Raw genomic sequence first — 25,784 nt, forward strand, 5'->3', positions numbered from 1 at the left:
GTAGGTAAATAAATTCACTCCTAGAAAATTTTAATGATGATACCAAGACGGCACAGCTAGTAAGTGACAGGGTAAGTCATGAATTCTTTGCGTCCAAATCAAATTTTCTTTCTATAATGACCAGACTACAGAGGCTATAAAGCAAAGATTATTGTAAAAGTTAAACCACAAGCTATGTCATGTTAGGTCACTTTATAATCTTTCCTAAAAACAACCTTGAGACTATTTCTCAACAAGTTTATTTAAATGCTGGCTGGCTGGGTCACGATCTCGCAGTCCGTGAGTTCGAGCCCCGCGTCGGGCTCTGGGCTGATGGCTCAGAGCCTGGAGCCTGTTTCCGATTCTGTGTCTCCCTCTCTCTGCCCCTCCCCCGTTCATGCTCTGTCTGTCTCTCTCTGTCCCAAAAATAAATAAAAAACGTTAAAAAAAAAAATAAAAAAAAAAATGCTGGCTGGCTGGATGAATAGATGAATGGATAGATAAATGGATAGTTGGGGACATCCCGTGTGTGTGTGTGTGCAGGGGTGTGTAAATGCTCTACTTCTCTGAAGATCCTTGGTGCCATTAAAGACAAAACAGACGACATGTAAATCTTGGATAACATGTAGCAAAATATTGTCTAAGCAGTCCTTAACCATGATTACACATAATCTCTGGAGGGCTTTCCAAAGATGTGATTGCGTCCAGACATTTTTTGTCACTTTTTGAGATTACGAAGTGATTAAAAGATACGACCAATATTAAAAGCACTTTTTATTCATTATCAGACCATAATAAGGTTCAACTGATGATAATGGCTGCCTATAGGAAACACGTCTAATACTCTGGATACTAACATGTAGGAGGTTTTAGATTAATTTTTACATTCATTCAACAAAATGCCTAAAGCTAAAGCTACATTTTTAAAATGTTTATTCGGGAAGAAGATTATCTTATTAGGAAAGTTCATACGTGATCCCCCAGATCGCCGAAAGGAACATATTCACTAGGATATTATGTATAATATTTTATCAAGTGGATTATTATGATTAAAACTGGCTTTCAGACTTTTTAAGAAAATAGTAGACAATATAATCTTGTCTGTATTTATCTTTAGATTTTCAGATATACATTTTATTAAATATATTGTTATATTTACCTTGCTGCATTTGGCCTGTATTCAGTAATTTGTTAAGAGATTTTTAAAATTATTTTATTATTACCCTTCAAGCAATATTGTATAATCCTCTGGGAAGATTGTGTATAATCATTTACATTATAAAATGTTTCTGCAGTGATGAATTATACCTCGGCCCTTGGTTTTGTCTAAGTGAGAATCTTGTGTCTAACTTCATATGTAGGAGGAGAAAGATTTGTGGTGGAAATAGTCGTGATTTCCCAAATTAGAATTCTGGATTGTCTAATACAAAAAAGAAAAAGAAATTAATTAAACCATTTTTAATGATAGCATATGCTTAAAGACATATTTTATAGTTTCACTGATAAATCAGTTGAGATATTTTATGGCATTCATTACTCTCATTCTCTTTGACAGAAATCCAGTATTCCCTTAAAATCTTACACATCCTTAGAAGGACATCAGCAGCAAAATTTAGCTAAAGTCACCACTCCCAGACAAAAATCTTGGTGGACTTTTATTTAAACAAGCAGCAACAGCAGCACTCAGTTGACAGTGCAGTGAATATTAGTGCTGTATCAAGAATTGAGTGGTTAGTAATCAAAGGTAAAATTTTAGCACGGAATCCTTTGTTTTTGTTTTTGTTTTTGTTTTAAATATTTATTTATTTTGAGACAGAGAGTGTGTGCATGCACATGTGCATGGGAGTGGGGGAAGGACAGAGATAGAGGGGGAGAGAGAATCCCTAGCAGGCTCTGTTCTGTAGAGCCTACATGTCGACCTGCATGTCAGGTCATGAGATCAGGACCTGAGCCGAAAACAAGAGTACGGCGTTTGAACCAACAGTCAAACAGGTGTCCCTGTTTGTTTCTTTAACAGAAGTTTCTCTTCCACGTGGTGCTTAAAATTTCCAACTTTTGTTCATTTCTAATCTTTTCAGCATTCTTACCCCTTATATGTTTCCTGGTGAAATACCCCTGTCTTCTTTCACTTTTTCACTGTCTCAAATACTTGTACAAGCACACCTCATGTTATTGTGCTTCACTTTTTTGCACTTCACAGATACTGCTTTTTTTTTTTTTTTTTTTAACCAATTGAGGTTTGTGGCAACTACATCTAAGCAAGTCTGTCGGCACCACTCCTCCAATAGCATTTGCTCATTTTGTGTCTCTGTGTCACGTTTTGGTAATTTTCATGATTATTAAAACTTTGCATTATTATTACATTTGTTATCGTGATCTGTGGTCAGTGATCTTTGATGTTACTATTGTAATTGTTTAGAGCACCACGAACAGCATCCACATGGGACAGCAGACTTAATCAGCACAAGTTGATTGTGCTGTTGATTGTTCCGCCGACCAGACATTCATGGTCTCTCTGCCTCCTTGGGTCTTCCTATTCCATGAGGCACAACAATATTGGAATTAGGCCAGTTAGTAACCCTACTGTGGTCCCCTTTATGTTCAAGAGAAAGGGAGAGTCACCCACTGTAAACCAAAAGCTAGAAAGAAGTAAGCTTAAGTGACGAGGGCATGTCAGAAGCCAAGATGGGTTGAAAGCTAGGCTTCTTGCACCACACGGTGAGCCAAGCTGTAAATGCAGAGGAAAAGTTCTTGAAGGGAATTCAGAGTGCTATTCCAGTGGATACATGAATGATAAGAAAGTGAAACAGCCTTATTGCTGATATGGAGAAAGTTTTAGGGGTCTTGATAGAAAATCAAACCAACCACAACATTTTCTTAAACCAAAGCTTAATCTAGAGAAAGGCCCTAACACTTGACTTTTGCAAAAACTGACAGAGGTGAGGAAGCTACAAAAGCAAATTTGAAGCTAGATTGGTTCTTGAGCTTCAAGGAAGGAAGACGTCTCCATAACATACAAGTGCAAAGTGAAGCAGCACGTGCTGATGTAGACGCTGCGGCAAGTTGTCCGGAAGATCTGACTGAGATCACTAATGAAGGTGGTTACACGAAATAACAGATTTCCGATGTAGACAGAACAACCTTGTATTGGAAGAAGATGCCATCTAGGGCTTTCATAGCTAGAGGCGAGGAGTCAATGCTTGGCTTCAAAGCTTCAAAGGACAGGCTCACTATCTTTTTAGAGGCCAATGCAGCTGGTGACTAAGTTGAAACCCTGTACTCATTGACCATTCCAAAAATCCTAAGGCCCTTAAGAATTATGCTAAATCTACTCTGCCTGTGCTCCATAAATGGAACAACAAAGCCTAGATGACCGTCCATCTGTTTACAACATGGTTTACAGAATTTTTTAAGCCCACTGTTGACACCCGCTGGACAGAAAAAATAGATTCTTTTCACAATATTGCTGCTCACTCACAGTGTACCTGGTCAGCCAAGAGCTCTGATGGACATGTACAATGAGATTAATGTTGTTTTTGTCCCTAACACAACATTTATTCTGCAGCCCATGGATCATGGAGTAATTTCAGCTTTCAACTCTTATTAAAAACTACATTTGCAACGTTGTACCTGCCATAATGATTCCTCTGATGAATCCGGGAAAAATAAACTGAAAAACTTCTAGAAAGGATTCACTGTTCTAGTTGCCATTAACAGCATTTGTGATTCATGGGAAGAGGCCAAAATATCAACATTCGCAAGAGTTTGGAGGAAGTTGGTTACAACCCTCCTGGTTGACTTTGAGAGATTCAAGACTTGAGTGGAGGAAGTAATTGCATATGTGGTAGAAATAACAAGAGAACTAGAATTAGAAGTGAAGGTTAGCAATTTTTTAGCAATAAAGTATTTTTAAATTAAGGTATGTATGTTGTTTTTTTAGGCGTAACGCTTTTGTACACTTAAGACTGCAGTTCTAATGTAGACATAACTTTTATATGCACTGGGAAGCCAAACAATTCACTTAGCGTGCTTTCTTGCAACATTCACTTTATTGCCATGGTCTGGAGCTGAACCCACAAGATGTCTGTAGTCCTTTCGATTTCTAGCTGCTCCAAACACTTCTCATTCAGCGTTTGCCTTGGTTTCTCAGAGCTTTTGTTGTCGCTCTTGGCTATCTCCTGTGTTCCCGTCACCTCACTACAGCTATACATTTATGGATTCTCACCTGAGAACCCATGCATTTCAATTTTCCCCTTTCTGAAAACAAGGAAATAAATTCCATATGATGATTTCAGGATCAAGTCTTCAGGTGTTTTTTCTTTCCAAAAAGGAGGAGCAAAAGTATGCCACAGATGTTTTGAAACCATATTTAGGCAATATTGCTAGCTTTCCATATATGTACGTGCAGCCTGAAGCAACAATCATGGATGGCTTTACCTGCCTCATTATCCCAGTAGAAGAGGTAAGTATGGCTGTAAGGATATAATATTATGTCAATATTGTAAACAGGTGAATGGTAAAGTAAGGATTTTGTCCTCTTTATACTGATGAGGCATTGCCTGGAGACATGTTGGCTACATTTTTACCTGCTACATATGAAGAAGGAACCAACATGTGTCTCTGTGATGGTGATGCTTATAAATTCATGCATAATGTGTCCAAGGTTCCAAAGTTGATGTGTGCGGTTCAAAGATTTGGTTTGTCTTTGTGATCTTTGTGATCATTTTCTGTATTTTGGTTTAAGCTCATGTAAAAGCTATGTAGTTCTCACATATTTGAATATACCTAGCGACTCCTAATATTTGGTCCTTCATAGCTTTCCTGGTATATGCAACAGAATTATAAGAGGAACACTGTTTATTTGTTGTTATAAAACAGCATTTAAGGAGTAAATATTTTTCTTAGTGGCGGATTAAGCAGATACCTACAAAAGATGGACTCCTGTTCATAATCCAAAGAAGTCGAAGTCATTTGCAAAGCTTAGTAACACTTGAAGTCTCAAAAGCCATCTCTACAAATAAGCTCCATATTGACTACCTCCCGTATTGCTGTAATTTGCTAAAGTAGTCTTTTGTTTACGGTATGAAATGTCTCTACGGTGATGACTTACACCTCAGTCTTTGGTTTGTAAACCTATGTAGAAACCTTATATCTGACTAGATAGGTAGGAGGAGAAAAATTTGTGGTGGAAATAGCCTCTACTTCCAAAATTAGAATTCTGGATGTATCTAATACAGTTCTAAGAAGAGAGAAATTAAGACTATATTTGAGGCCCAAACAGTGTTTCATAACATGTACTTAGTGACATATTTTATAATGTTAATGACAAACCAGTTGGGATATTTTGCGAAAGCAGCCTCAACAAAGAATTTCTATATGGGTCTAACATACTAATAAGAAACATCTTCTATTGTTCTAAAAAGAAATTAAATGATAATGCTGAGAACCAATTAAAACACTGTTCTAGTTATAATAATAGATAATGCTAATAGCTTTTTTAAAAGTAGCTCAGTGTGGGGTTTTTTTTTGTTTGTTTGTTTCTTACTGTCTGAGAAGATTAAAAACGTTACTTCTCAGTTTCAACACATAGAGTGAAATCTTGGCACTGAGAATTTCATGCAGTAGATATTTTGTATGGTTTATTTTTATGCTTTCTAATTCTTAACTTTTTTGTGGGTAAGTAACCATCTTAGCTTAGAAACAAATTTAAAAAAAACGAATAAAACATTAACCCATTTCCCTTTTAAGATGATCTGGTACCATTGTTGACTTATTATCTTTCTTTTTTCATTGCTGTTGAACGGAAATCCCTTGCACTACTGCTTATTGTATGTTTTGAATGGAGCTCTAATTTCTTTTCTGTAAAGAAAGGTTTTAAAAAGCGTGTTTTGTTCCTTTAAGTGTATGCTCAAATTTTAGGGGGAATAGCAAAGAAAAATCTTTTGTTAAACAAAGAATGAAATGAAACAATTTAAGATAATTTCAGACATTGTTGTTTCGATACCATAATGAAGCTGAAAAACAGTTTTTCGTCTTCATATAATATTATAACAGTGCCCATGTTAGCCTGGTCAAATTAGATGAAATCAAAATAATCTGTCACCGTCTAATTCTCTCTCATAAGGCTAGCCTGACATATAGTAATAGAATTCTTAGGCCATTTTAGGCCTTGGAAGTGGGTATTCAGTGACTACTTGTTGAATTTATGAGTGAATAAGTCTAAGAGTAAATTATATTCATGCCCAGTAATAAAATGTTAAGTCCATTAGTTTGGGTAGAATCTTGGATTTTTTATTATTTAAAATTTGCTCATTAAAACTGAAAAGAATGAAAATGAACTTGTACAAAGTAATCTTTATCTTACATTTTTAAAAATTCATAAGCAATTTAATATTTCCAGAATAAGTTTTTCCTAAAATTATTATTTCCTAAAATGTATGCTTGTAGTAGTTATGTACATTATTTTGAGAAAAACATGTCGTAACTAAGAGTTAAGATATAACCCAACTGTTAAAAAAAATTTATATTTAATAATTTAACAATTGTGCCCTTTTTCTCTGCTGGTAATGAGAATGGTATGGGAGCTCTTGCACCAAATATGAAGTTGAAATGTGGTGATTTTTCCTGACTTTGTTGCTAGGTATTTTCACTCCTCCAGATTACGATCATGTTGAGTAAAGGTTGGAATCATGAAATTGTAGAATTGTGGGGCTGGAAAGGATAATTTATTCAAAATCTCTTTGCTTTATAACTGAGGAAGATGAGACCCATAAATGTAGGATGGGTCAAGCCAACAAAATGAATAGTTTTTTTTTTTTTTTAATTAAAAAAATTGTGATTTTAGATGAATAAGCTATTGTATTTACTCAGTTTTAAGTAGGTAACGCATTGCATACTATGCTTGTCTTTTAGAGATTTTATGTAAAATTGCCATTCATTTTTGGGTTCTTATGGCCTCTTTTCTGCTCCATAAAGCACTTGTTTCACTGGATTTTAACAACTGTGTCTGTCTCTCCCAATAGGATGAAAATGTCTTTCTAGCAGAGGCTTTGTCTTACACTGTTGTGTACTTTTGTACTCTCAACTCTAATCACAATGACTGTCACAGAGCACTCCTTCAACTACTTGGGGAATGAGTAGTATCTCATAGCAATAAGAGAAAAATTAATAAGCACTCCAGTAATAAATCTTGCGCCTATTAAATGTATGATTAACAAAGATCAATATGTGTTCCATTTTTCTCCCCACAGTCTCCAAACGTCCACAACTACCCCGATATGGAAGCTGTTCCCCTGTTGCTAAATAATGTGAAAGGGGAGCCGCCGGAGGACTCGTTATCTGTAGATCACTTCCAAACACAAACTGAGCCAGTGGACTTGTCGATCAACAAAGCCAGGACATCCCCCACAGCCGTTTCATCCTCCCCAGTTTCCATGACAGCATCTGCCTCCTCGCCTTCTTCAACTTCAACCTCTTCATCGTCTTCTAGTCGTCCAGCCTCATCCCCAACTGTTATAACATCCGTATCTTCAGCATCATCTTCGTCAACAGTATTAACTCCAGGGCCCCTTGTCGCCTCTGCGTCTGGTGTGGGAGGCCAGCAGTTTTTGCACATTATCCATCCTGTACCGCCTTCGAGTCCCATGAATTTACAGTCTAACAAACTGAGTCACGTTCACCGCATCCCTGTGGTGGTACAGTCGGTGCCTGTTGTCTACACAGCTGTGCGGTCACCTGGAAATGTGAACAACACTATCGTAGTGCCGCTTTTGGAAGATGGGAGAAGCCATGGCAAAGGTAAGGGACACAAGCAAAGCCTTGATTTATTTCAGCGCTAGAGGTAACTATTCTTTTATTCAATGAGCAGATCCTAAATCGTATACAACTACACCATATCCAGAGAAGTTCTGTGCACAACACCACAGAGACCCAGCTGATCAGCCATTCAGTAGAGCAGTTTAAAAGAACTAACTGCATGTTTGCATAAGTTTTTGCTTCAGTATTATTGAGTCTGTATTTTTATGTACCCGGTCATTTAACGTTAGAATTCAAATATCTTAATTTGCAAAATAATGTTTACCTTCAGGTACTCAGATGGAGAGGACAGTCTATACTTAGCGAAAGTGCTTGTAAATTGAGTTGCCATTAAAAGAATTCTGAAGTTAGGCGTTTGACTCCAAAAGCTCCATGTAGCTTGAGTTCTTACCTTAGTGTAAGTTATTGTCATTTCAAGTAACAGGATGATTCGGTATGATGGAATATTTCAAAATGCAGTATTAAAATTCCCTTCTAGGATTTAGAAGGCAGGACGATGCTTTGTGTCTATTTAATACTCTAATAATACCGACTTACCTAATTCTATATGGCTGTTAGGCAGTTGATCATTAAATTACTTTCCTATTGCTGAGCTCTTATTTTTTCCAATTTTTACTAGAAGGAATTATAGTAACATCATGCTGCTGAGTTTATCTTCCTTTGTCATGAATCTGAAAACTAAGTCACCCTTCTGTAGAAATGTAAAATACTGATCACCATTGACTCATTCCCTCTTAAACTAAGTATCTATGTATGTATTTTGTCTGTAGGACCAAGAAACGATGATGAGTTAAGACTTAATGTTGTATTACTTTTTGCTTTGATACCATATTACTACTAAATATACGTTGATACCATATTTTAGCGCATAATTAAAAAATGACCGATGACTACATAAACACCGCCTTCTCATAAAATGCTAGTAAACATGGATTGTTATAGTTCTTATAGAAGGTAGGATTCAGTGCATAGAAATAGCAGTTGATTGCGAAGTTAGAGAAGTTTTTACAAACATTCACTACGAAACTGTGCATTCATCTTTGGCAAGTTATTGTTTTATCTGCATCGAGTTTCTTCATAGCCACAAAATCAACTTTCCCTTCTCAGTATTACCAAGTGAGAAAATCACATGATTCATAGCACTCAGAGATTTTAGATTGCACACTTGAGATGCAGACATTCTGATCTTATCTGGCAACCTCTGTCTTTTGTGCTGTTATGGGGAAAGGCCAGGAACTAGTCCCACCACTATCATAGTGAATAGGTAGATGAGGGAGTCTTTTCTTGGATTTTACTTTAGTTTGACCCCCCCTCTGGTGTTACTAATACTCCTGATCTAAAGGAGCTAACCAATTTGAATAATAACATAACTGAAGGCCACATTAGGTATTTGTTTTCTTTTGTAATTTAAAGATGTGTTTATAAATTATTTAAAAATCAGGAATTTTTAAATAGAACCTTGCACATTATATTACTTTATATGTGTGTATGTGTATACCATAGAATCCAATCCTTGTGCCATACCCATTAAGGGAAATATTTCTTTAATTATGAAGTTGATTGATGAGGATTTTAATTTTGTTCATGACTTTTTTTTTTTAATAATTTTCATGTACTAATGAAGGAAACAAAAGAGAGATCTCTTTTATTTGATATTATCCTTTTATGGGAGAGGTTATTTTTATTTTTATTTAGGGTGATTAGTATAGAAAGTATATTGCCAAAATTATTTTCTGGCAACTGTGTCTCTGCAGAAGAATTTGGTTAAGACTCACGGTATAATTTGTTTTCAAGTGTATTTGTTAGTTTCGTGCAGTGTTTTTTACTCAGTAGTTTTCTCATGTCAAGGAGAAAAATTGATACAATCATAAATCCCCTGGACTGTGATATGGACATTAGGAGCATGAGATTCCAGATCAGGAATCTAAAATCTTAGCACCGTCACTTACTGCTTTAGATGGGAAGTTTTCTTCAGTGATTAAATGGGGATAATAACATGATCTATCCGTGAAGATTACTAGGGAGATTCAGTAAGAGCTTAATGTCTAGATTAATCAATTATCAATAAAATGTTTGTAATTATATATCATTATTACCTCCTCTCCAAAATACTTGAAGTAGTAATATTGAGAAATTTTTTTTTTCTGTCTTATAAACATGAAGTTGGAAGGAAAAAAAAAATGACTGAATTTACACATGAAAAACTGCTCCCAAGAACTTAGTATAGAAATGCTTTTCAAAGTCATTACTACAGCAGGTTATAAGGGATGAGAGTTTACTATGAAAAATTATCTGGAAACATCCCCTATTTTCTATTTTTATTAGTTTGTATTAAGTTTTTATAATCACCATATTACACAAATATGGCTGTGGCATTTTCTAAGGTTTTTTTTTTTTTTTTAATTGTTTACCTGATTAATTAGATGATGGTAAAACTGTCTAGTGGAGGAGGCCTGCCTACCTCACAGAATGAATAAAAGAAAGGGCATTTCAGTAATTCTTCAGGTCTTTATTTTGCACATTTGCAGTTGCAGCCAGGCACTGGGCCAGCATTGAAATGGCTGAGTGATAAAGGGAGCCCTTTTCCATTCCCACATAGGACTTGTATATCTGGTAGGGATAAGCAAAAGAAAATACGGTAGGGGAGTTGGGTATGCAAAATGCTAATAATACAATTACAAAACTAACTCATATAAATGCAGATGATTGTACTGGCTAATTATTTTTAAAGTTGTTACAACACATCTGGTCTCTGATAGAGAAATAGTTTACCTTATCCTATGTTACATTACACAAAGAACTGTGAATGTACCTATCCATGTTATAAGTTGACATATTATAAACCGAGTCATTTGTCCATTCAAGTATTTATAGAGCATCTATCATGTAACAGGCGTTTTTTGGTACCATGAATGCAGTGTTGAACAAAACAGTTGCTGTTTCTATCTCAGAGTGCTTATAGTCTACTGGGAGGTATCGACATTAAACAAAAAATCATATAATTGATAATTACGGACATTCTGTGCTTAAGTTGGATTAAAACATAAACCACTCATGGATTTGCCCAGGGGAGAGAGTTTAATTATAATTTCAGGTAGAGAAAGGTGTATTTGATGAAAGTATTTTCACAGTGGGTGTTATATATGATTAGAAATGTTTCTACCAGGATGCTCAGAGGGGGTGGTTAGGGTTTAGGGATATGGTAGGGTGAAACCTCCACCCGACCTTGCTTGACTAACAACAGAAGGATGTGAGAAAGCTTTCCAGTGAGGATAAAAACCCAGCCCATGCAAATATTTAAGGAATATTGGTCTAAAAGAATGGCAAGTTGTTAGCTAGCCGTAGGCACTGACATATCTCAGTTGGGCCTTGAATGTGATGTATGATCTGAAGAAATATGGCATGCTCTCTGGAAGGTATAGCAAACAAACGCAGGTTAGGCTAGAGAAGCCAGATGTCGGAGCAGGTGTGAGGAATGTCTCGGGAAGACATTTTTTCTCTTAATACCAAAAGGACAAAGAAGTTAGCCCCCAAAGCGATTGTACGGAGAAGGGGGAGCTCTCTATGTAGAGGGAATAGCCAATAGACTGATCTCACCCAAGTTTTGTTACTATGTAATTTGAGACACATTATTTATAAACAAGACCCTAAAGGGATTATTTGACCTCATAAAGGAATTTCAGTCCAGCCTGGAGAAGTTTTTGGTAGATTTCCCAGGAGATTTTCATTAGTTTTTACAGATACTTAGTAGCAGAGAAACATAAGGGTCATAACAAATCACAAGCAAAGTTGTTCTTAGTTTGTTATTGCCTGGATGAAGGCAAGTTTAGGATTGTTTCCTTCCCTCCCTCCCTCCCTTCCTTCCTTCTGAAAAAACTATATGCCAAGTAAAATTCTGAGAATTGGGGTTCCAAGATGAGCAAGTGCCTACTGTCATGGACCTTACTTTCTAGTGCAAGAAACAAACAATGTATGTCAGATGGTGTAAGAGCTATGAAGAAAAATAAACCATGATAAGGGGATGGGAAGTCCAAAGAGAGAAGTGCAGTTTTAGGTATAACCACAGAAGGCCTATCTGAAATATAAACCATGATAATAGTACCTGAGGAAGACCTCTACAGAAAGAACTCCTAAGTGTAAAGACCTGAAGCATGAGTGAGCATGACTGGTTTGGGGAGGAAGTACAAGGCAGCTGGTGGAACAGGAGGGAATGGGCAGTAGGAGAGCAGGCCATGAGCAATTGGAATAGCAATAGGCCAGGTCATGTATGGCATCAAAGAACATGGTAAGGTCCTTGTCTATCTTCCTAAATATGATAGGAAGCCATTGGAACGGGAGCTTTGAGCAGGAAAGTGACATGACTACTTTTTACATTCTTCCTTTTATAAGAATCACTAAGACACTGCTTGAAGAGGACTGCGAATTGCACATTTGGCAAGGATGGGGTTGTTGACACAGACGATGTGTCATTGGGAGTGGTGGGGACAAAGGACTGAATGAAGTGAGTTCGCTTTCAGATGGGAGGTGAGGGGGTGAAGGAAGACTGAAATTCTAGGCAGCTCTTTGCAGTAGCTCTGCAGGAAAGAGTTGTAGAGAAATGGATTGATGGCTGGAAAGGCTTTTAGGCTCTCGAGGGAGGGATTTAAAAAAGGAGATATTATAACCTATTTGTATACTATCAAGAATAATCCAATAGAGAGTCGAAAACGGGTAATTCTAGAGAGGGAAGATTTGTAGAAGCAAAGTCTTAATTGCATGTTAGTTTCTTATATTATACTGTAGAAGTAACCTACATCTTGCAGTAATTAATATGAATTCTAAAGTCAACTTACTGGATTGGCAGAATATTTAGAAAAAAAAAAAGATACATGATGGAAAATGAAAGGAAATGCAAAAACAGCAGATAATGATCTAGGGTTGACAATGAAAAGCAGACGAATGAAAGTTCAGTGCAATCTGGGTTCATTGAAAATTATAAAAATGATACCAGAATTAAGATCAGACATTTCTCATTCATCACCTAGTGGAAAGTAAAGAATAATTCAAGACAAAATATAAACTCCAAATAATTTGCATTTGTCACTTAAAAACTACTTTTTATATTTGAGTATTAATAGATGTTACACTTTAGAAATTCACAATACTTAAAGAGCAATACCATAACCAGTCTGTGAAAACCCAGCTAACAAGCCAGAAAAAAGTGGACGTATCTCCTCCCTCCCTTGTCCCAGATGGTCCTTTTCTCCGTGTAGCTGAAGAAACAGGTAATAGCACCGTGATGCCCAGGAATGAGGGTCAAGCGAGGGCGTGATTGATCCGGGGCTTTGGAATAATCAGAACTGAAAAAGCCTCATGCAGCAAGGTGGGTACTTCACCGTTGCCCAGTTTTTCTCCTTGACCACTATCCCATTCTTCTGTCCATGTGACCATCATAAATAGATTGCCTAAGGACCAGAGTTTGGCTCCAGTTTCCTGTGCAGCCACATTTTCTCCCATACAAATGCAATCCCAACAGTGCAGTCTGCCAGAATTTTACACAACATATTTATTGCATTAAGACTATTTTTAATGGTGTCATACTTGAAAAACAACTTATTATGGGTGATGAGCACATTATTCCTGACAAAGCAGTTATGCTATCAGATCCTTGAGTAGAAAGTACTTTTTTTCCCTAGAATATCTGAGTAGATTGTGTTGATACTGCTGTAAAGAAACCAACCCCATTTCGGCATGTACTTCCTTTGGTCATCTTTTTTAAGAGTGGGTTGTTTTTTTTTTTTTGGATGCAGTGAAGAATCCTCCAAAAATATACTGTATTTTCATAGCACTCATTCAGGAGTTTCAAAGGGATGTGGTCGTGGGCAAATTTGAAATACTCACACCCCATTTTCTTCCCTACAAGCTGTTGCTTTTCTCAGCAGCCAACAGGAAGAAGCCACAAGTGTATTTTTAGTCCTGTGCCATTTCTATTTGTGAAAGGAAATATGGTCATTGCAGTGATTGCTGCGAAGCTAGTTGGAGAGGATGACTCTACTTCCCCTGACCATTGAGTGTGGCTATAGTTTTGCTCCCATGAAACTCCCCATTTTCAGATCTCCACATCTTCCATTGTCTGCTGCTGTCACCTCTCTCACTTGGTGGTGTTAAAGATGTCTTATTTCAGGTGATGATCCGTCTGTCACGGACTCGCTTCCTCTGTCTCCCGTACACATGCATGTCCTCTTTTCGTTCACTATTCAGTGGAATCCGGTGTCATCTGTCCATATGACCAGAATAGTGCCAGGCAGCTGACCTATGCCTGTGTGTATGGTTGTCTTCTTGAGTGATCGAACTACCACAGCGTCCTTTGGCAAATGTATTCTTCTACTTATGCTTAATTACGAGCACTTCTAGATAGAGATTCATAGTTGAGGTCTGCGTTTGGTTTTTGTTGACAAGCCATTTAGTTACTTATGTTCTTTCATTAATATATATTTTTTAATGCTGCCTTTTGGGAAGTGGGACTGGCATGTCACTGACTTTGGTTTATTATTCTTAAATATAGACTTTGATAGGACTTGAGTGTTTCACTACTGTTATTAAAAGTAAAAGCAGGAACTTGTTAAAGAGTGAGAAAAGCAGGCAGCTAATACTAATGAAAGACTGAGTTGTAAATAGGAGTTCAGAATATTTTATACAGATGCATACGTCATTGTGTTTATGTGATTTTCAACAAGGAGTAGAAATTTATCTTTATCTTCACTTCTGGGCATATGCAAGAGCTTGAATAGCTTCCTTCAAAAAAAAAAAAAACTGGCTTCTTCTGTTCTTGATGATCTGAAATACTGCAGTCTTCTAATTCCTCTGCTTCTTCTGGCATAGACTGGTTTGGTTCTAAGAGTTGACAGTAATAACTAGGTCACAGAGAAGGCAGAAATTGTCTAAACTATTGTAAGAGAATTAGCAGAAAAGAGAAAACTCTAAGTAAGCTCCTTGTAAACTGTAAAATGTTGAAGAGTGAGTTTGGTTTCTCCGCGCCCCCCCCCCCCCGCCCCCAACCTGCCCCCACCACCTCAGTTAAATAAAAGAACAAAGGGGAAACAAGAGAAAAAGGAGAAAGTAAGGAAACTGGGTGGAATCCACATTGAGAGAGAGATGAGACTTCACTCAGAGGTCGATATTACCTAGGGAGGGGAAGATCTAAATCAGAAAAATCATCTATTAAAGTAGTTAAAGCAAGAGGTTAACAAAATGGTCTTTGTATTCATTCTATTACAAACTGTTAGCTACCACAGCATTTTTAACCTGTTGGATAAGTTCGTTTTTTAATACAAAGATTGAATTTATGTTGAAATGAATACATGCTTAAATATGATATTTTACTAATAAATATTCTCATGCAGTTGCTACATTCATTTTTCACCACACCTGAGAAACTTCTCAGCTGATATTTAATACGTTGAACATTAGGTATTGGGTTTTGAAATATAATAGGTTTCATTTCCTTTGCGGTTTCATTTTTTAGAAACAAATTTTTTCTCTTCTGAAACATATGAAGTTATCATATATAATAAATAAAAAAGTATAGTTCTCACTTAAATATAAAGCTTTTGATTTCAAATAGTACAGGTGCTAGCATGCCAGAAGGAAGTTCTTACTTTGCGTATTAGATTGCAGGTATTTATAGAATTATTTTGATGGTTTTTGAATGTATATACTCATTGCAAGAGACCTTTGGAAACCTATCCAGCCATCTAAATATATCTGCATATCAAATGACTCTTAAGACCTATAGCAACAAATGAAGAAGGAAGACTGTAAGATCTAAGAGGGAAACTTGGCCTTAAAATTATAGCTGGCACTATTTTAAATTGGCCTTTTAATTATTTACAACACTCTGGCTGTAGTTTCTCTTCCTTATTTTTTCTTATTCCCTTAATAATACTTTTTCTGTTCCAAGCTCTGTAACTGTTTTCTCAGTTCTTTCTCTTTGCCTGTTCTCCATTGTTAATTGAGAATTTGATTAACTGATATTCTTTGTGTTCTTTAGAAACGAACAAGATGATATTTGCCTATCTAATAAATAAAAGAACTACCAATTTACAGAGTAATAATCACATACTCGATTTTTCTCCAGCTACCTTTAAATTTTTTTTTTAATGTTTTTATTTATATTTGAGACAGAGAGAGAGAGAGAGCATGAGTGGGTTAGGGGGGTGAGAGAGAGGAAGACACAGAATCCAAAGCAGGCTCCAGGCTCTGAGCTGTCAGCACAGAGCCTGACACAGGGGTCGAACTCACGGACTGTGAGATCATGACCTGAGCTGAAGTCAGACGCTCAACCGACTGAGCCACCCAGGCGCCCCTCCAGTTATCTTTATATAGAGGGAGATATGCTACCCTGATTGACCAGTTGTATGTGCTCTTCATGACCAGTGGCTTCACCATCTTTTTTCTTCTACCTGTTAATTCATTTATTCAACAGATTTTTATCGAACTGATTATATGGCCAAGAATATCCCCTGCTCCCAGATATGGAGATTTTTCAAATAACTCCTCTTAAAAGTCAGCTCTACTTTACAGCACACTGAAGCACTATTGTTCATACTGTGGGTGTTTTTCCTGTTGATGAATCTTGAAATCAATTTGGTAGTTCATAATCAGCAGTTTTAAAGAAATAAAATGGAGATTTCTTAAAAATCTGAGCATATCACCCAAGTAAGTATTATATCATGAAACTTTGTTGAGCAATCTGTTAATTTACATACATGTGAATGTGGTACTGTAAGAGTGTATGTGTGTGCACTGAGTCATGTTGAGATATGTATTTCTTGCTGTGGTTCCTGTCCAGAAAGCTTGAAAAACACTGCAGTGGATTTCTCACCTTTGCCTCAGCCCCTTTCTTCTTCCTTTCTCCTTCCTGCACCTCCTGCATACTCTCAAAGTATCTGCCATGGCTCCAAATTTTTTCTCTTCACTTCCTTCTCTTCTCACTCTTCACTTCCTTCCATTTACTTATCTTCCTTCTCCCTGTTGGTCTTTTCTGTCTCTCCCCACTACTCACCATTCTACCTATTTCTGAATCTCTGTTCCTTTTTTTCATCTGTATCTCACCAAATCACCAATCCTAGAACTGTAAATTATGGAACTAAGCCACTTATGTTGAAGATGACAGTCTTTGTACTGCCATCTAGTGGTAGAACTTAAAAGAAAAGCAAGAGTCTATAGCCTAATTATTTTGATTGCTCCCAGATTTTCCCGTCTAGCTTAGGGTTGTGAGGGAGTACAGTGACCATGCCCTTTTCAATTAAAACTTGAACCTAAATTTGAAACATAATTTACCTACTTCATTTTTAGAGCTCTAGTATATGAAATACATACTTTTTAGAAGAGACTATATTTAATTTGGACAAGGAAAAAAAAAAGTGTGGCTCCTGCCCACTTGTCCCACTTTCCGTCTTGTAGATTTGTATGTGACTTCTGTTTAGTAGAAATAAAATGTTAAACTCTCTGTGTATCTATGCTTGTTTTTTTTTTAAACTATGGTTCATGTTTGTTGGATAAATGGAAACATACATATGCCAACTTGTGTGCTACTAACAAGTTTTGCTGAATGTCATAGAAGAAAAATAAAAGATAAGTGGAGAGTTATTTCTGAGACAGCAAGAACTCAAGAAGACAAAAAATAGAATTTGGTGAAACTGGAATAACTTGGAGAATTCATCAGAGGAACTTCCTCCTCAGTAACTAGGGGCTTAGAGGAAGTTCAGTAGAAACAGGGTAGAATTAGAAAGATAATCTCATGGTATATGGGTTTCTCAGTTTCCTGGGGGAAAGATAGACTTATTGGGACATAATGGGGGTGAACCACACTAAGAATAAGCCCCTCAGTTGACAAAAACAAGTTGTTTGTATGTGTATGTATGTTTACATAAACATAAGTTTATATGTGGTATATACTGCTAGATTAAAATAGGTTGGGGTCTCCCAAAATCCATGTAAGCTTCATTAGCTACTGTTTTCCCAACACATTTCATTGTGCCTAACACTAGTTAGTGCTCAGTAAATATTTATTGAAGATATGAATGAACAAATGAATAAATTAATGTAGTCTGGCATTTGTACAGTGTTTTATTCGAGATGCTAAGGAGTGCTGTGGCAGTGTTGGTCTATAGTCCTAAACTCTAACCATAAAAGGATGTCTCATGTCCAAGAATGGCTCATGTCCCACCTACCGTTTCCATGGCTTTCCGTGATGACAAATCTACCTTTGTCCATACACTTTCCTTTCCCTGGAAGGCCCTTTCTTTCTCTGGCAAAAGACCTGGCATGCAGAAAGAAAGAAAGAAAGAAAGAAAGGAAGGAAGGAAGGAAGGAAGGAAGGAAGGAAGGAAAGAAAGAAAGAAAGAAAGAAAGAAAGAAAGAAAGAAAGAAAGAAAGAAAGAAAGAAAGAAAGAAAGAAAGGGTGGGGAGAGGAAGGGAGGGAGGGAGGGAGGAAGGAAGGAAGGAAGGAAGCAAGCAAGCAAGCAAGCAAGCCAGCCTTTTTTTCTGGAAAGGTATATACTAAATTATAAGGCAAGTATATATATATGTATAATATATATAATTATATGTATATATTATACATATATACATATATATACATTATATATGTACATATATACATATGTACATATATACATTATACATATATATATGAAATTTTATTTATATGTGTGTGTATATATATATATATATATATATAGGCTCAATATATTTGACTCAATATATAACATAACGTATAACTATATTATAATGATATCTGTATCATTGTGTTACTGCCTTATCCAGTGTCTGGCGTTCAATAAACAGTTAAGTGTTTGCAGACTGAATGAAAACCATTCCCAAAGCTGTTACTATTTTATGTCATTGGGCCATCTGCAATTCCCTGGCATTCTTGAGCATATTGCTGTTTCCAAATTTGTTTTATTTCATAGTACTTAATGTTAAAGAATGATATTTGGTGTACATTATAGATGCTTGCTGTGATTTTGATTTTAATAGTTTCTAGAATTGAGCCCCCGTGGGTGAGAAGTATTCGTATGACTTCAACATGTTCTTAATGAAAAGATACTGCCGTGTGAAAATTATAGTCAGTTCTTATTTATCCTTTTACCCTCAGGTAAAATATTTTACCTGTGAAACTAGGATAAATAGTGTCTTTGATTGGAGCCAGGCAATTAATAGAGTCTGCTATCGGTTTCTTATATAACAGTAACACCAATTTCATTTCCTAGTCAGGAAGAAACAATTATACCTCCTACCCCACTGCAGTTAACCATGTCAGCATCGTAGTACTATAAAATCTCAATAAAATCTGAAAACTGTGGAGTATGGATAATCCCACTATAAATTGTAATAAAAATTACCCCTCCAGACTCTATATTCTCTCCATTAAGTTCATAGACACTGTCTCTTTGTACATAAAGTTTTATGAAATAAATCGACCAGTTCCCCCGTCCTTACCAGATAGCATGCTGTTTTGATTTAAAAGCTGATAATGGTACAATCAGATTTTGGTGTTCGCAGTGCATTTTAAAAACATAAATTTCATCTAACGAACCTTAAGTAGAAGGAAAATGCTACTTTTATTTGCACTACGCAGTGAATATCTCTTGGTGAGAAAGAATAAATGACATATTTACCGTGGTGGGCCTATTTGTTGCAGCCATAAAACAAAGATTTGGTTTCCTGCCACAGATCTGTAATCTTAAAGGTATATTAAGCAAACCCGAGCACAAACCTGAAACAGCTTTGTCTGAATTGTTTCAAATCTGTGTTGAGAAGGAATTGTCAATTTTGTGATTGCATTTTTGTCCCCCCCCCCCCCCCGTGCTAAATCCAAGGGCTCCCTAATCATTTCTGGTGTGGCCTTTGTCAGGAGTGGATGCTTTAAATCAGTCCTCTATAAACACAGAGGCCTTTAAGACAGAGGAACCATTCGAGAGACCTAGGTTGTAAATCCCCAGAGAACATGAATTAGACTCTAGACAAAGTCATCTGTTATAATGAAGGTAGAGTAGGTCGCATTTGAGGTCGAAAGTTAAAGAAGCATAAGGTTTTGCTACTCAGAGTAGGTGGAAGTGTTCCAGACCAGGAAAAGTGAACAATGAGGGCAGAGAATGGAGGGGACATAAAGAATAAAGAATCGTGTGGTTTTACTGAATTGTAGGCTGTAATGCACTCATACACACATACGTCGCCTGGAATATAAAACACGTACCGCTTGCATGATATATGCTACGAATTACTTAACAGAAGAGGATCTGAGATCCTTTCTCTGAAAAGTAAAACCTGTTAGCTCTTAGTTTAGATATACTTCTTACATCCTTTGTGAATGTGATTTTCCAGCTGGGCATAGAGAGAAAGTAGCGAATAAACTGCAAAGGAAAAATAGCTGAGAGGAATATTTCTCAATTTTTATTTTTATGACTTGGATCCCCTGAAATGTTGTCTCAGTAGATGTTTTCATGTTTTCCCAGTGGCCACAAGAATGCTGTAGCTTTTCACTTTCTGTAGTTTCCCTTAATAAAGGAAAATAGACCGACTGGTTTTACATTACCAATCTACCAATGCTCCATACCCTCGGAGATTCTCATATGCCAGCCCCCTGCCCAAATTAGGAAACTCCCTTTAGTAGGTGAGCTGAGAGCAAAAAGTGGCACCTAACAAAGAAGGTGTGAAAATTATTATTAAAATAAGAACTTGAAAAATCCCAGCAAGGTCTTTTGGGATTAGAGTAAATAGGCTCACACAGCTCTTTAGTCCTTGGAGATAATACTTTATTACAGCACAATAATTGCTTTTGAAATAATGACCATTAGTAATGAAAGAAAGGTTAAATTATGGTCAGTCTATTTGAACTAGGCAACAAAGAAAGTAGGTAATAAATCTTATACAGATATTTATTAAAAATCATTTAAATAATTAACCTTTATTGAATGCCTATATGTTCTTTGTGCTTTACATACATCATCTTTAAGTCTTACAGTAACCGATGTATGGGTATTAGGGCCTGTCTTTTACAGATAAGAAAACTGAGACTCATGTCCCTTCCTCTGCTCCTTATAAGGAGCACAGCTTCTTAGTGATAGAGCCTTCAATAAAATCAAAATATCTTAATGCCCTCAAGCTACTGGCCATGGTTGGACTTGATGCTTAAAGAGGTATGCCTGGGTTATGTAGAAAATTCATCAGTATAAATCCAATTCTATCTTTTTTCAAGTTAGATATGTTGTATTTTTAAGGAATGTTAATTTTTGTCAAGGCTTAAAATTTGTTATGTATTAAATCTATAGCTCTATATCTGCCTATCTATAAGTTGCATGAAGTAATTCCATGTAGCTAAATATTGGCATTACCGTATTCTGTATTTTCATTTGTCCAGCATCTCGCAGCATTGAAAACAGCCTCGAGCTGTAGGTTAACATTTCTAGGTGTGGGGGAATTTTGTCAAAGTGTGGTTCACTGAGTTTCAGAGATCGACATCTCTGTCACTTTTAGACATATCTGGTCCCTGCCTGGAGCTCTCTTGAGCAGAGAATTGGTTCGACAGACATATACAACACAGACATGCCTGTTCTGTCTTGCCTCATTTGGGGTCATGGTTATTTTCTGAAAAACACAAATGGAAGCCACAGAATAAAAATGCAGCCAGCATTTATTATTACTGTTATAATTATATTTATTTTTCTTAGATTAATGAGTTCAATAAAATTCCAAGCGCTAGCCAATAGCTAATAATCATTATAGCATTACAGTTTTAGAATTATCCTAGCTTATACAGCAGATGTTCCAGAATGCCTTTTTTAAAATTGGAAAATAAATTCCATAAAATGTGTGTTTGGTTACAGAGAATAGCTTCATAGTAAGATCTGACGTTTTCCCATTTTCGTTTCTCTTCAGAGTCTCAAATAGTATCTTTTCTATGTTTTTTGTAGATCTCATTTTATTAGGTGTATCAAAGAGTAAAGTACCTTATATGCTGTCCAGAATTGATTGGTATCGTGATATGGGATAGCAGGTATTTTCCAACACATTCTCAAAGTGACGGTTATAATGGAACAGAATCCATTTATCATCCAACAAATGAGCACTAACTGGTGAGGCACTGCTTGCTTAATGGCGTTGTTGTACCCATTGGTATAATCTACAGTAATCAAGGTGGTATAACCTCCAATTACATGTTTTATCGTCTCATTATCCGCCTTGCAAGTAAAATAACGACTAACAGGCCCATTTCTCTCCTTCCTTGGCCACTTGTGATCATTTTTTATAGTAATCATCATCATAAGCCCCTCATACTAAAAAATAACCCCCTTTCAACTGTAACTTAAATCAGCTTTAACTGTGTAATTTTCTATATCTGATATAAATGGAAGATTACAGCTTTTTCAGTTTACAAGCCTAAATAAGCCACTGAATGGTTTATAGCTATTTTTCAGGGTTGTGCTCTGTATTTCTAACTACGATAAACATTGGGAGTAGAATTATCCTTCCTAACAGCAGAGTAAGCCATCACAGACTCCTGTACTACTTGATAAGATTATACCATTGCTTTTTCACAGAAGATGTAAGGAGCATCAGCCATATTGTTACCATCTAGCCAGTGGGTGATTTGTGTAGAGGTCTTGAATATTTGTAGGCTACAAGATGCAGTGGCCATCTCCTATCCGGGCATGCTAGAGTAGGCTCAAAGAACACCTTGGTGTACTATACCTTATTTACGCATGTATATATAAATGCACACACGTGAACATGCACAGACACGTGTATTTGTGTATACATGTTCACACATTAAAACTGATACCACCTAGAAACTATTGTACTTTATAAACTAAATGAAATTGGTTGGCTTATCATAAACTTATTTATTGCCTATGGTATGCCATGTATATGGAGGAAAAGTCTTCATATTTATTATTTAAATTATTTATTATTTAAATGGGATGATTATAGCACCGATCTGTTTTCTTTCTTGCTTTCTTTTTATCAAAACAAAAACAAACCAAACCCTGAACTTCCAGTAGTGTTACTGAACGGTAATAAAAACATTTGAGCTGCTTTTATTAAAAAACAAAAACTTAATCCCCATTTTTTTTAACCTTTTGCCTTATACAGGAATTGTTCCATGTTTTCCTTTTTGTTTACTTAGCCATTTGATTCAGTGCACGTATATGATTCAGCCACATTTACGATGCACAGATCATGCCCACAAGAACCTTATAGCTGAGTGAATGGAGGAGGCAAAGCAGCTATAATGGGAAGTTCTGTCACACAGATAAGTGTAGACACACAGAGGCCGGTCACAAAGGAAGGGGCACAAAGCTCAGTGGTTGGGAGGGGTGGTGATCATTTCAGAAGGATTTTTCTTAGAGGACAGTGTGTACTTGCATTATCCACATAGGTAAAAGGAAGAAGGAAAGGCATTAAAAAAAAAAAAAAAAAGATGCAGAATCCTGGAAATATGAAAGAAGGAGTTATTGTGTGCCAAGCTGGGGCATCTATATGAACGGGATGCTACAGAGGCGAGCGCTTGTAAATCGGTGGGTTAGCATATGGGGGCAGGTGAGAATTTGCAAAGGCCCACCCAGAGGCAGTGCCAATGCAAATCCAGTGGACAGAACTTGTTGCCCAAATGGATGTTGAGGACAAGGGAGAAGATAAATGTAGAGAATTCCCAAGTTCTTGTTTTGGCAACTGCCACATGTTGAGAAAGGTTAGTGGAAAAATGTATGAATTGAAAGACGGTACTGAGAATTTTACCCAGGAAACAACATAAAGTGGAAAAATCAACAAAAACAACAACAGAAAAAGATGCGAGATACTGACGTGTTCCTACTGACGTGTTCCAATTGACGTGTTCCAAAGTTGATCTAAAAGGATGTGTATAAAATAGGAGTAGGTAGAACCTGTTACTCAGAAAGCAATATTCAGAGAAATATGGGGATTTGGAAAATTAGGGAAGCCATGAATCTTAGAATATAGTTGAATCAGTAAAGATAAATCCGCATCTGGACACACAGCCCTGAAATTGGCAGGCATGAGTCCTAAAGAAAATCTCAAAAGTTTGTCAACAAAGGAATTAAAGAAAAACAAAGACTGTCAACAGCAACAACTGCCAGAGAGCAAGTCAGTAGTCTCTTCAGAGGACTGAGTGAGGGATCCTGGAATTCTCTTCTCAGCTAGATTCACTTGCCAGCAAAAATAAAATTTATTTCAGGCATATATTGGCTAAGAGTTTACCACGCACACAAATTTGCTGAGAGAATTTAAGGGTATGCTTTTGAAGAAAGAAAACCCAGAAGAAGAGGTGAGCCTAGAACTGGTTTTAAAAGTATAAGTCAATACCTACAAAAAAGAGAAGAAACAAATTTCAATTAACTCTTGGAAATGGAACATGAATCAAAATTCCAAATTGTAATGAAGAAGAACATGGGGGAAGGTGGGAGTGTTCACTGGGTAGTGCTAGCATGCTAAGTCCTGCTTGTGTTTGGGAGGAGAAGAGATGCACAGACTGACTTGAGACTTTAGAAAAATTTTAAATGGAAAAAGGTAAAGAAATCTCAAAAGCAATTTTAAGTGAACATAAATTGTAGAATATGATCTCCCTATACACAGTTTTTCAAAGAACAAAACTGTATTCATTTATTGATATATATACAGTTAAAAGATAAAAACTTAAATACACCAGGATACTATGGAAGAAGGAAACGAATTAGTAAACAACAACAAAGAACCAACTTTTTCTGTAGTATTTTACTTTTTTTAATGACCTGAAATACTGAAAATGTCAGGATTTTTTTCTTAATCCGTTGGGAGAATAAATAGGTGTGGAATTCCATATTTGTGGGGAAATTTCTTAAATAAAAATGATGTGAAAGAAAGCTATAAATAATTTATAAGCAAGTTTATGAGAAAGAAAATAATGGATCGTATGGTAAATGGTTCTTAATGTTTTATCTTTCACACCAAATGTTGTTGGCTGTGAGAGACAATGGAAAGAAGAAGTTTTCAGGATTCGGAGTAGCTGAAAGAGAAAAAAGAATATAAATGCTGAAGAGTTGATTTGGCCCCTGACATCTTTTTTAATTGATCGTATAAATGTGGTAGACACCAAGGAAGATCTCCGTCATTAGCATGCGAACTTGCATGGATTATAACGAACCATCCTGGCCTCTCAGATCTCTGCTTGGCCTCAGGGACAGCTCATGCTTAGTGCTAAGGAGGTGACTTGGCAGCTTTGATTAAGGAAATCAGGGTAAATGATGTTTGGAATGCATATTATTAGAACATTATAAATTTTAGAAGTAATCCAAACATAAGTGTCACTGGCTTTTACCAATTAAAAAAAATCTACATTTCTTTATTACCATGTTCAAAGAAAACACACTATCACACTTTGTGTTTAACACCTAAATATACCATCCTCAAGCATAACCCAGTCTACCAGACATTTGCCTTGGAAAACCCAAGACCTCACCCTCCATGATATCCTGTGTCTTCTTCAGAAACTCTCTTTTCACAGAACCTAGATGGACTTATATAGAGAAGTTAGTTGTAAACCCAGCTTAAAGTTAAGAAAGCAAAAAAGACTAATGTGTATTTTCCATGTCCTCTCTCAATATAGCGTATATTAATAGTGTTCTCAAAATATTTATGTCGCCTGGCCCATCTCTAGGCAGAATTACAGTTTTGACCTTGTTCTTCCAGGGTCATTTCTGGAGTCCACATCCCTTGCCTGTATGGGCTTCTTCCCTACCCCATGTCTGAGGGTTGCATCTCTGGACTCAGAAAGAGCTCTGAGCAAATGAGCCCCAATGTAATGGATGTACCTGAGGCCAGAGGAAGTATGATCCGTTTCTTGGTGTAGAGATCTCACCAAAATCCTCAGAGACTTGCTAATTTATTATCTCAAGGGGAGGGGAATGGTTAGTAAAGCGTCAAAATAACGTCTCTAAAATCAAACAAAA

The 25,784-nt window shown here is 36.5% G+C and overlaps 1 protein-coding gene across 9 annotated transcripts in view; it reads left to right on the top strand.

Annotated features, from left to right (window-relative positions):
• KLF12 (KLF transcription factor 12) overlaps positions 1–25,784 on the top strand; it is a 447,719-nt gene that overhangs the window by 285,136 nt on the left and 136,799 nt on the right. For 8 of the 9 annotated variants that reach the window (XM_058682966.1, XM_058682944.1, XM_058682929.1 and 5 more), the window contains one exon: positions 7,230–7,776. In XM_058682966.1, coding sequence (XP_058538949.1) covers positions 7,230–7,776 — 547 coding nt within the window. Of the gene's footprint in view, positions 1–4; positions 72–7,229; positions 7,777–25,784 lie in introns of all 9 variants that reach the window. The other variant, XM_058682974.1, reaches the window with a different exon arrangement.

Source organism: Neofelis nebulosa, chromosome 1 (genome assembly GCF_028018385.1).
Source record: "Neofelis nebulosa isolate mNeoNeb1 chromosome 1, mNeoNeb1.pri, whole genome shotgun sequence".
NCBI classification, from domain to species: Eukaryota; Metazoa; Chordata; class Mammalia; order Carnivora; family Felidae; genus Neofelis; species Neofelis nebulosa.